Source organism: Mercenaria mercenaria, chromosome 12, assembly GCF_021730395.1.
Source record: "Mercenaria mercenaria strain notata chromosome 12, MADL_Memer_1, whole genome shotgun sequence".
Lineage (NCBI taxonomy): Eukaryota > Metazoa > Mollusca > Bivalvia > Venerida > Veneridae > Mercenaria > Mercenaria mercenaria.
The window spans coordinates 61,058,239-61,071,543 of record NC_069372.1 but is presented as its reverse complement, the minus strand read 5'-3'; the positions used below and the strand labels follow the sequence as shown (position 1 = coordinate 61,071,543).

General features: G+C 34.5%; 1 protein-coding gene across 1 annotated transcript; it reads left to right on the top strand.

Moving 5' to 3' along the window:
* The first annotated feature begins 5,408 nt into the window (after positions 1-5,408).
* LOC123534331 (low-density lipoprotein receptor class A domain-containing protein 2-like) lies at positions 5,409-11,916 on the top strand. Its single transcript, XM_045316538.2, has 6 exons — positions 5,409-5,672; positions 8,907-9,061; positions 9,480-9,567; positions 10,028-10,168; positions 10,814-11,247; positions 11,593-11,916. Exons 1-5 carry the CDS (start codon positions 5,600-5,602, stop codon positions 11,218-11,220), a joined length of 864 nt encoding a protein of 287 aa, XP_045172473.2. The 5' UTR covers positions 5,409-5,599; the 3' UTR covers positions 11,221-11,247; positions 11,593-11,916.
* Positions 11,917-13,305: the final 1,389 nt, after the last annotated feature.

Genomic DNA, 13,305 nt, shown 5'->3' with positions numbered 1-13,305 from the left:
CCCCGCCTAAATGTATGCGTGTGGACTTCTTTCCTTTTTTCTCAATTTCCAGCACTTTCTTATGTTTTGAAAATACCTTGGCTTTAGCACGACATGTCAGCTTTTCATCTACGCAAAAGAGTATTTACACTCGGAATAAACACAGATCTCACAGGGGTCCGTTACGGAGCAAGGATATATGGGCATTTTTGGAACTTTGTCAAAACGTTCAAAGGGTCATTTATAATGTTGTCTAAAAGTATCAGTATATGCCTCGGATGTCAGATATCTCCGTATTTAGAGCTGTAGACCTACACATTTCAGAAATATTTTTAAAATATATGTTGATTCTACGGAAGCGTGAAAGAGCCATCAGACGCTAATACGTATTATTACGTTACGGCCTCGTAAAGGATATAAAGTCAATGCTCCATCGTGAGAGAAAAGTAAAACCAGACCAGGAGTCAAAACCAGGCTTTACTAACTTTGTTGCAGAACTGCCTACACAAATCATACCGCACTTGTGAAATTCTTTACTTACGAATGATAAATGTCAATATAACGTTACAAATTTTCCGGCTCAAATGTTTGAAATGTATCTTTTAAAATTAACTTGTTGCAATAAATACCAACCGAGATATCTTCCCTTGAATATAAAATTACATTAGACTCTGATTTTGATAGCTTGCCTGAAAAACAGATTTTACGCAAAACCAGTTTCTATATTTTCCTAGCACATCAGACTATTATACACACATGATACTGAGAAAAATAACTGTAGTGCAAAATGTATTCAACTACAAAGTCCGAACAAACTGTTTCATACAGAAAGGCAACTGGTATATTTTGCATGATGTACTCAAATCTTAAGATAAGCATACTTTGAATAGAAATGCACACTATATCTCCTAATCATTGCGTACAAACATCTACGACAAAATAGCTAAATGCCGTAAATTAAATTAATGTTGTAGTTCTGGTGACAAGAATTGAATTTCTCTTTACCTCCTTGTTAGTTGAATGTAAATCAATTTGGAATTAAGAAAATGTCTTATACATATTGTTTAAACTGTTTCACTTTCACAGTACAGATCTCCGTTACAAGGATAGAGTTAGGTTACATCTGACAATTAGCTGGATTCGGTTCCAGTTCTTGACAGATATGTTGTTATATCAATTTTCAAATTCTGTCTTAGATTAAAAAGAAAGATTATATTGTTTTATGTTGACTGGATAGTTTTCTGTGACAGATGAAATGTAATTGTTTTATTATCAATTAAAACATTCTTTTAAAAATTCATGAGAAGACATGTGCAGAACAAACTTGAAAAGTCCTTGACATTAGTAACAAATACATTGTAACCATTGTCAAGGTTACATGTAACTTCTTGCATTTAAGTTTCATTCTGATAAAAGTATTTTTATCTAGTGTATGTTTTACCGAATACTTTTTTTTATTTAAAAATTTGATAAAATATGTCGTTTCTTGCTGAAAGCAATATCTCTATGGTATACAATTAAGGGATTTGGTTTCAATCATAAACATAAGTTTCATAGTTTTAGTTAGCACAATGCCATCCCTTGTACGTAAAACATGTGTTGTGTCTGTGACAAATGAGGTTATTTCCCTATGACTATTTTGTTTTGTTGGGTTTTACGTTGCACGGCACAATAATAGTTTATATGGTGACTTTCCAGCTTTGATAGTGGAGGAAGACCCCATGTGCCCCTCTTTGCATTATTTCATCACGAGCGGGCACTTGGGCAGAACCACCGACCTTGATCAGTAAGCCAACTAGATCGCATTCCCACATGAAAAATTCAATGTCCCGAGAGAGGCTTTTACCCCATCGGTGAGGGGCAAGTGATTTGAAGACCTTAACCACTTAGCCACGGAGCCCCCTCCCCCACCTCCTCGCACCCCCGTGACTGTATACGGTATACAATATTTCTCTAAAAATGCAAAAGTTTGGGATTTGTTGGGTAAGGTATTGAAGTTAAGGAAAATAACAGTTGAGTACTGAAGGCTTTTGCGCTTTAATAAAAAATATTTCCGAATGTTAGTCTGTAATTTAAAAGATCTTTGTTATTCTTGAAGTTTTTGTTAACAAAAACACACAGGAAAACAGTGTGAATAACTATAACTGATTTTATTTTTGTTTCATTTCAACCAGGCCTATGAAAATTTTGACAGGAAGTTACTAAAATTTAAGTAAGGATACAGTTGTTTTACTTCTTACATAAAACAGAGCAAAATATTGATAACATTGTTTCAACAAACCCTTTGTTGCAAACAGTGTGATATTTTAAAAAGCGAAAAAATACAACAGAAACGCTTTAAATTATGTTACAGTGGTCATTATACTTAGCTTTAAAAATAAAATTATAGCGATTTTCCAATGTTTATTTTTACTCCTACAGCGCAACATGCTGGTAGGTACACTTTATTGTGAAAATGGCATTAAGACGTTTTGTACAATATTTTAATGTATACCATTTCACACGTAACGTGGTGAAAAGTATTAACAGTTATATTCACTGTGATAAAGCATATGCACTGCATTCAGAAACTTCAAGTGTACGGATATAAGTGAAGTTTTAAAACATATTTACTTATGAAAATATAAAATGCAAGTTAACTCGAGATATTTTCACTTTAAATGATTGTGAATACCTTTTTATGGTTTCTAGGTCTTTGCGCCGCAAGTTAATATTCTTTAAGCAATGGTAGCTGTATCTCGGACAGTTTAGTGTGTAATGGATACAATCCGTAGAAAAGATTATTCAGCGAGTTTGATGTGGTTGTCGCAGCTGGAATAATTGTTGTTATTGTTTTAGGATAAATTTAGTTCTATTTTGCAATGATGTGCTTTTTATCACATGTAGTAACTAAACGCAGACCTAGGCACATAGATATATGCTATTTTTACGTTATGTCATTATTATGTCAGTGTGTTTATAGCTAATTATAGATTTTCTTGAACTGCATAATTAACATTTAAGAAGTAATTCATGATATTATTTCATGTCGTCAGCTTTCGTTGGGATTTGAAGCGTTACTATTGATACACCAAATGTAAACAGATTATTGCGCATGCACAGTGCAATATACATGCCTCGGTAGGACGTTAAAATGTATTGTCAACATAAGTAAGGTATCTTTATGACATGTTGTGTTTTTCCTAGCCTGTCAGTAATTGTGTTTTCCTACTTAGTAAAAACAATCGTCAATCAATGATATGGATGAAATAGTATCTCGAAAAGCGCCGAAATAAAGCCGTTATTCAAATTGTCCGGAAACTGTTCCTGCCCAAATATTGGTTCCCACCCAGTAATAAGAAAAACAATATTTTAAGTTCCATCATTTATCATAGTCTCTTTTATCATTACACAGTGAGAATACATAGAATAAAACATGTTCAAACGTTAAATCAAAATATACATATGACCAAAGTATATTGCTATTCATAAATCAATTATATGAGACTTTAAAACAACTTAAAGATATTTACATTACTGTGTGAATAGCAGACACATTTTATAGCAGGCAACTGATACTATACATACTCTAAAAGCGTAGTTAAAACATTGTATTGCAAACGAATCAAAATATGTTTATAATACAAATATATACCTGCATTATCTTAATATAGATTAATGAAAGTTTGAAAAGCAAGTCAAATAACATATACATTGAAAGCAGAAACAAAAGGGTTAGGCCGCAGTGTTTTCCAACATTAGCGACGGTCCTATCTCAGGAGCAGATTAAAGTAACAGATGGATCTATAACATAGTATAAATATATATTGTTATAAAATGAAATTATGATAAAAAAGAAATTCCTTGTACCTTGTGTGCCCCAGAAGTTAACTATTTTGATTGGAATCAGCCACTGGGTACTTACAATTACGATATAAGGTACATAGACCGCCTTTAGCTACTAGAAGTTTCAAAGCGTCTGGTTAATCTAATAAATCGCTGAATGTCTTTGAAATGAGTAGAATTTTCTTTATCGGATAAATAATCAATATCAAAAGGTCATTTTACTATTAAAAGTATGATCTCGTCTAATATTTGTAAATAATTGAAGTCTTTCGTTTGTGTATAACGGACAGGTGGGTTAAATAGTTAAAGCAGCTTTCTTTTAAATGAAGTGAGAGTGTCTGAGTTCCGAGATTCTATATCGAAATCATTCCAAATCTTAGCATATGACAGTAGTATTGATCTAGATTAAAGTTCAAGACGACGGGAAACAGTTGCGTAATCGGGATGTTTTCTCAGATTATATGAATTTGTATCTCTCACCATATCAGATAAAAATTCATTTAAGTGGCTTGGCAAATCGTAAACATTGGATTTTCTCAAGTAATTCTTTCTTCGTGTGATGTAAAATTATCCCAAATAATAGAGACATATTAAAACTTGGCTTTATGTACGAGATATAGGTTTGATTGAGCCAATGAAATTCCTCGATAAGATAATGGATCCTTCAAATCCAGACTGGAAGACTTTGGAATAGGACTTATACTGCATTTCCTCCAAATGCTTGGTACAACGCCATTATCAAAACATGCTTTAAACAATGAATGCATAAATAATGCGGATGCATCATTTTATAGAACCTCTGAGGGAATAGTGTCTATACCAGATGGTTTTCCTTTCTTTGCATCATCAGTGACTTTTTTACTTCAAAAATATTGAAATACTACGGTTAAATAGATGTTCATCAACATAAGAATTACTACTTTCACCATGATTACCATCTACATCATCATTCTTTGGGGATAGAAAATTTGGAAAAATTACCCAAACATTTGTGAGCAAGAATGTTTAGAGAGAACATGTTTTTCGATATTATATTCTGCAACTTTCTACATTATCTATTCAGAATTGATATGTCATGAAACTCGTTAATGTATTCATATAAAGTTATCATCAGATTTTATTTTTATTTGCAGATATCAACTTGTCTTAAAATCTTTAAAAAATGAATTATATGGACTCAAGACGCACTTCCGAATCAACATGATAATACGTGTAATTCACGCCTACTGTGTCGATCATTAGGCACGTAGTATAACTTACTTTAGACATTTATTCCTAATTTTGTTAACATTTTAGAAGAATTTCAGACTGGAAGTATAATCATTTGTACACTGAAAAGTAGTGCATTAATACATTTTGACCAGATTTGTTTCAATGGCTTGAGTGTAAGAAAAATATGTGTTTCTGAAATACCAGCGATTCATCAGATGAGCAACTTTTTATTTTTGGCAGACCTAAAAGATATCAAGAAAAATCCAGCGTGTGATATTTAGTCGTTACTATTTTAGATAACAACTCAAATTAAGACAGGAAAACACTTGTTATGCATTATACTTGTATATACGGACTCATTGTATAAAATATATACATGCATTCAACCACTTCACAAAAGTACACAACATCAATAACTTGTTAACACTTTCATCACATGACATTTCTTACTAAATTTAAAAGTAAATCTAACTTATTACTTTTGATTGTTTTGGATAGCAACATCAAAAACTTGGAAATTGGAATAACTGTAAAATAGCAGAAAAAATGTAGAATAGAAATAGGAATAAACTGAGTTTTGAGAATGGTGTTTTTTATAATCACAATTGTTATATCAACCAGTTACTTGAACAACGTAGTTGCCAGTATAACAACATGTAAGTATTTATTAATTTATAAATCATCAGAGGGTTTGCTCCGCGGTTACTGTTTTGTTATATATGTATACAGCATAGGGGGATCATTTGGTCAACTTCCAGCTTTAATGATAAAAGACTCCATTATATTTCTCCTCGCATCATTCCCACACGGTATGATAGAACCATCTGTTAAAACGCCGCTCCATGTTCTTTTAGTCGTAACTATCACCGAATATCAATTGTTTACAGTTTTGTTGTAACTCTGTCTCCGAACTGCTACAGTAACAGTTGTATCGTAAATGTACCACCGAACTGTAACTGATACAGTTTTGTCGTAACTGTATCACCAAACTGTTACAGGTACAATTGTGCCATAACTGTATCACCGAACTGTAACTGTCACAGTTATGCCATAACTGCGTCACCGAACTGTTTGTGTTACAGTTATGCAGTAACTGTAGCACCGAACATTTACTGTTACCATTATGTCGTAATTGTATCATCGAACTGTTACTGTTACGGTTTTGCCATAACATGTTACACCGAACTGTTACTGTGACAGTTATGCTGTAACTGTGTCACCAATATGGCGTGCCGTTTGGGTCAAACGTTCCTAGATACAACCAGTAGTAATAAAATTATACCTGCAGGTATAGTTTTATACCTGCGGGTATAAATTGGAAATGTACCTGCGGGTATAAAAATTGTGCCTGCGGGTATAATTATACTCCTGCAGATATAATTTTGTACTTGCGGGTATCATTTTATACCTGCGGGTATAAAATTATACCCCCAGGTACATTTCCAATTTAATACTCGTAGGTTTAAAATTATACCTGCAGGTATAATTGTATTACTATTGGTGGTATCTTGGAACATTTTACCCGATCGGTACGCCATACATCACAGTATAAATGTGACAGTTGTGCCGTAATTGTATAACCGAACTATTACTATTACCTGTTACTATTACTGTCATGTATGGCGTACCATTTGGGTTGAAAGTTTCCAGGTACTACAGGTAGTAATAAAATTATACCTGCAGGTATAAATTTATACCTGCGGGTATAAATTGGAAATGTACCCGCGGGTATAATTTTATACCCGTAGGTATAATTTTTATACCCGCAGGTATACCCGCGGGTATTAAAATTATATCTACGGGTATAAAAATTGTACCTGCGGGTATAATTGTATACCCGTAGGTATAATTTTATACCCCCAAATATAAAAAAAAATATCCGCGAGTATAATTTTTATACCCGCGGATACAATACCGCAGGTATAATTTTTATACCCACGGGTACAATTTTTATACCCGCGGGTATAATTTTTACACCTGCGGGTATAACTTTGTACCCGCGGGTATAATTTTATACCCGTAGGTATAATTTTTATACCTGCGGGTACACTTTTATACCCGCGGGTATAATTTTATACCTGCGGGTATAAAAGTGTACCCGAGGGTACAATATTATACCCGCGGGTATAATTTTTATACCCGCGAGTATAATTTTGTACCCGCGGGTATAATTTTATACCCGTAGGTTTAATTTTTATACCCGCGGGTATAATTTTATACCTGCGGGTATAAAAGTGTACCCGCGGGTATAATTTTTATAAAAGTATACCCGCGGGTATAAAAATTATACCTACGGGTATAAAATTATACCCGCGGGTACAAAATTATACTCGCGGGTATAATTTTATACCCGTAGGTATAATATTTATACCCGCGGGTACACTTTTATACCCACGTGTATAATTTTATACCTGCGTGTATAAAAGTGTACCCGCGGGTACAAAAATTTTACCCGCGGGTATAATTTTATACCTGCGGGTAAAAAATTGTACAAGCGGGTATAAAAGTATACCTGCGGGTATAAAATTATACCCGCAGGTACAATTTTTATACCCGTAGGTATAATTTTGTACCTGCGGGTATAATTTTATACCTGCGGGTGTAAAAATATACCCGCGGGTATAAAAGTATACCTGCGGGTATAAAATTATACCTACGGGTATAAAAGTATACCCGCAGGTACAATTTTTATACCCGTAGGTATAATTTTTATACCCGCGGGTATAATTTTGTACCTGCGGGTATAATTTTATACTTGCGGGTGTAAAATTATACCCGCGGGTATAAAATTATACCCGCAGGTACAATTTTTATACCTGCGGGTATAAAATTATACCTGCAGGTATAAAATTGTATCCGCGGGTACATTTCCAATTTATACCCGCAGTTATAAATTTATACCCGCAGGTAAAATTTTATTACTACCTGTGGTACCTGGAAACTTTCGACCCAAATGGTACGCCATAGTCATGTCGTAAGTGTCACCGAACTGTTACTGTAACAGTCATGTCATAAGTGTCACCGAACTCTTACTCTGACAGTTATGCCGTAACTGCGTCACCAAAGTATAACTATGACAGTTGTACCGTAATTGTATAACCGAACTGTTACTATTACCTGTTACTATTACTGTCATGTCGTAAGTGTCACCGAACTGTTACTGTTACAGTCATGTCGTAAGTGTCACCAAACTGTTACTGTTACAGTCATGTGGAAAGTGTCACGGAACTGCTACAGAAACCGTTAAGTCGTCAATGTATCTCTAATCTTACTATTACAGTTTTGCCATGAATGTATCACGGAACTGTTACTCTTACGGCTTTGCCATAACTGTGTCACCGGACAGTTGCTGTTACAGTTCTTCTGTAACTGTGGCACTGAACTGTTACTGTTACGTTTATACCCTTACTTCTTCACCAAAAAGCTTTTGTCACAGCACCACCCAACAGCTACTGTTGCAGTTTTGCAGTAACTAGGTCCCCAAGGAGGAATTTGTTACAGTTTAAATGTAACTCTGTCACCGGAGAGCTATAATAAATAATTGCTAGCCACAACGGTTTTGCAGTAGCGGAATTACCGGACAGCTATTCTGAGCGTTTTGCCGTAACGGTTTCACAGTAGTTTTGTTGTAACTGTATGGGTTATAACAAATATTTAATACTTTTCATTAAATCATATCCGTCTTCTTTTATTGCATTTTTCTATGTCATGTATATTCTTTTCTCTAATTTTATGAAAATACTTATCTAGTATTTCAAATTTTAATCACAACTGCAACAGGCTAATTCACTTATTATCATTTACTTCTGATTTCCTTTGTTTTTCTTTTTATATTTTAGTCATTTTTATGTAAATCGTACGTATCACTTCGTATTAAAATGTATTTACAGATTATCTGGCTCCACACTGCGGACAGACTATAGACCTGATAGATACAGGTGCAATCCTTCTGAAGCTTATCGCAGGAGGAGTCCAGCCGGACATGAAATGTTATCGACTGATTACTTCATCCCAAACCGGGGACCGAATCATGCTTTACTTCAAGGTGATTGTTTATGTCAATATCTATTATCTGATTAGCACAAAAGCTTGAGAGTTCCATGTCACTCTGGTATCCTCTTAAAACAGCAAAGTAAGAAATAAGTCGTTTTCCTTAGGGTCGGTGATTGAACTTATAACCAATGATCGACACTAAAATGACTGAAATAGAATCGCTCTTTGTGTTTGTTATAAAAAAATGTTGTAAACCTTCTAATTGTTAGGTTTTATAATATTCCCTGGATTCGACTTAATCTATTTCCTTGTTTTTCTCACATATACCTTAGTCATTCGTACATTTAGCTTTGCAACAGAAATTTTTCGGTTAAACAGAAGTGTCCTCGTTTTACGCCCCCTATACCTCCCCCTCCCCCATACACACTCTGCAAGGTAAAGTGATGCTTCTCTGTTGCATTTTTATATAGGATATCAACATTGCACGGAGTAAAGGATGTGCAATGGACTGGCTAGAATTGCATGACGGAAGGACTTTTGATTCACCTTATGTGTCAGGTTTGAAAATATGTATCCAATTGTATTGTATAATAGGAAACCAAAGTATTTGAAAAGTAAGGACATCTTATTCATTTTCATATGACGCAGGTCATTCGTTTTTACTTTTATACCTAAATTTGGAGGATATTTCATTTGTAATACGCTTTCATTTGTAATGTCATGAATGCCATTTTGAATCATCCATAATAAGAGGTGTTTTACCTTAGTCAGGCTAATTAGTTGATATGTTTATTGACAGCACTAATTTCAACAGAGAAACGATGAAATATCTGTAAGGAAGTTTAGAAACGTCCGCCATTTCGTATCAGAACCCAGCGGAAGAGACGAGATAGACCTAATAGGTCATATACAATATCACCTGATATGTATGCTGCAGACTAGTTGGAACTCAGGAAATATATGTGCAATTTTAAAAATGCATACATGCACACACTGTCATTTTTATACTATGATACAGGTTTAGACAGAAATTTGTGCGGCAATTCCATAAACAACACTGTGCATTCAACTAATGGCAGCAACCTCTACGCTTTTTTTAGAAGTGGCCAGTCAGTGACGACTAAAGGATTTGACTTGGTAATAACACGGTACCACACAGGTATGTGTAATAAAAAATATGTTATACATTAAGAGCCGCCTGAATTTTATTACTTTTTCGAAATTAGATATATGTTCTCTGCTCTGTATTGCTTTGTTTGAAGTTAATGTGACATGATGACCCCTAAAAAGATACTAATGACGTTAAACGATATTCCATTGTATTCCAGAACAAAATTTAAAGTCTTTCTTTAACGCCTCAAAACGATAACCTCCTATAGCGCTACATTAATTGCCACCGTCCCAAATATCACGTGACCATGACAATCACGTGACCTCTGCATTATTGTTACTGTAGCACAGGAAACGGAGTCTTTCTATGCGCAATATCATGGAAATCTACGATTAGATTTTGTCTAACGTTTACAAAACTTAATGTGAATACACATAGAAAACATATGTATACAAGTGTGTCGTTTTGTAGATAAGGTGAACGTCTGTCCGAAAATCAGATTCCAGAATTCTGCGGAAAGAAAGTAGTATAGTTTTAAGTATTGACATTTGTACCTTTAGATTTATGTGCATTACGTTTGAAACATCTGCCGAAGTGCAGTAAGAATGTATATACTTATTTATTGTCCATGTTAAGTGTGAAGGATGCTAGCTGAAATAAGATACGTTTACGTGCATATTTGTATATTTATAGGTACGTGCATCAAAGGTGAATATACTTGCCAAAATGGCCGCTGTATCTCAGAAAGTTTGATCTGTAATGGATATAATCCGTGCGGGGATGATTCCGATTGTAGATCATCTACAACGCGAAGTACCACTATACCTACAACGCGAAGTACCACTGTACCTACAACGCGAAGTACCACTTTACCTACAACGCGAAGTACCACTGTACCTACAACGCGAAGTTCTACTGTACCTACCACGCAAAGTACTACTGTACCTACCACGCGAAGTACTTTACCCACTTCACGTACAACGCCAGGTACTACTCTACCGGATCATCTTGGTCATGTACATCGTACGACTGGAGAGATTGTTGCCATTGTCTTTGGATCGATTGCTTTCCTTTCTGTAATGGTGTGCAGTATATTATAATGCAGGAGACGACGCCGGCGCTTGAATGTTAGTATCTTTATAGACTTCATAGCACATCTCGGTTCTGTAAATGACATTTCTGTAGAACAATTCGTACTATTCGACAAAGTCATTTATTTTCTTTCCGAGTATATCTATCTGTTTTAGCAAATTTATTATCTTCCGAGCATCAAACAAACATATAAAAGGCGGTGTTGCTGTACAGAAGCTGCATTAAAAGATGTTTATTGGGAAAAAATATCAATCGAATGCAACACACGGGTTTTGGAACTCATTTTGTAAACTTAAGGTAATGACCCAAACATTCTGTAATGTTTCAAGTTACGTTACTTAAATTCCGTGGTTGTAAATGTCTTTTCTTTTTTGTTTCAGAGATTTAATTATCAGCTGGCTGTGGGTTGAGTTACGACAACGACAAATACAGCAAGTCGACAAAATCGGGCTACATTTTTCGAGCCAGCCATAACATATAATGAAGCTTGCAATTTATTCCAATTCAAGTGCTCCATGTTTTCAACATTTGTAATACGTATTAACAAATTTAGATATATTTGATTTCTTTAATTGACACTTTTTTCATACAAGGCAGTGAAAAACAAAAACGGTGTATCTACATCCTTTTCAAAATATCACGGTAACAATATGTTAAACATAGTTAAACAAATTTAAGATGATAAATTTTCACTTGTGGGCAAAATTGGGATCTGGGGGTGTTGGGTTTTTGATTAAAGAAAATCTTTTAAATGAGTTTCACATTGAAACAGTTGATGATAGCTTTGAGGGTATATTGTGAATTAAACTTACAAGTTTGTCAGATTCTACATACAGTACTTATACATGTGTGTGCTACTTGCCACCTGAAATATCAACTAGACAAATTGATGTCAATGAGTTTTTCGACCATTTGCTTTGTACTATTGCTGAATTTCAACATTTTGCAAATCGTATGTATGTTTGTGGGGATTTTAATAGTCACTGTGCTGATAATTTTGACTATATACAAGGTGTGGATAGTTTGCCGGACAGAGAGGTCTTAGATTATTCACTGAATGCCTATTGCAATATTTTTACTGAATTTCTGATAAATACTAATTTCTGTATTTTAAATGGCCGTAATACAATCAGAAATGATTTCACATTTATAGGGCCACAAGGCACTTCGGTGGTTGATTTTTGTATTGTTCCGTATGAAATGTTAAATTTTTGTAAGGATTTTGAAGTTTTAAGAACAACAGATTTAGTTTCACAAAGTCAGTGTGTTTTTAATGTTACAAATGGCGTGCCAGACCATTCCTTTTTAAAATGGAAATTGGACATAGATGTCTATATTCCAGAAAACCCTGCTGTAGAATTATCATGTAATAAAACCATTTTTGAAACAAATGTTTTACCTCCAGACTTTTTATGCACAAATGATGTTATTGGTAGAATAAATGCAGCAATTGTTAATTTAGAAAATAGTATTTGTAATCAACAAACACTAGATACAAATTACTGGAAAATTGTTAGTTCTATTTATTCCGATATGAAGGAAAAACTTAATTCTAGGTCATTTGTGTACACTTAGTCCAAATGTACAAACAAAAGGTTACGTAGAGGTAAACCATGGTGGACTGATGAGTTGACTCTACTTTGGAACGAGGTGAGTGTTGCCGAAAAAACTTGGCTAAAATGCAAAACACTACAAAAGAGGGATCTTAAACATGTATATTTGCGAAAGAGAAAAGATTTCGATCGTTTGGTCCAGCGTAAGAAACGTGCTCATTCTCGAAGTGTACAAAATGACATAGAAAAGCTAGCAGATACTAATTGTAATGATTTTTGGAAAAAGATTGGGAATATAGGTCTTGGTACCGAGAGACGTAAAAATGTTCCTTTTGAGGTTGTTGTTGATGGTATGGTTAGTAAAGATCATGAAATTGTTTTAGAGAAATGGAAGTCTGATTTCTGCACTCTGTTAAACCCGGCATATATTGTCAATGAGGATAATGTAGTGGGTGGACCGGTAAGTACATGTCTTGAGCTAGGTGATGCGTTTGAGGAAGTGTTTGATTGTATTATTACTCATGAGGAAGTGTTGTATGT

Bases quoted from the DNA above. Each gene is read 5' to 3' on its own strand.
- LOC123534331 (XM_045316538.2), top strand. From the start codon at position 5,600: ATGGTGTTTTTTATAATCACAATTGTTATATCAACCAGTTACTTGAAC. The intron at 5,673-8,906 runs GTAAGTATTTAT...ATGTATTTACAG, and splicing joins AGTTGCCAGTATAACAACAT to ATTATCTGGCTCCACACTGC. The intron at 10,169-10,813 runs GTATGTGTAATA...GTATATTTATAG, and splicing joins AATAACACGGTACCACACAG to GTACGTGCATCAAAGGTGAA.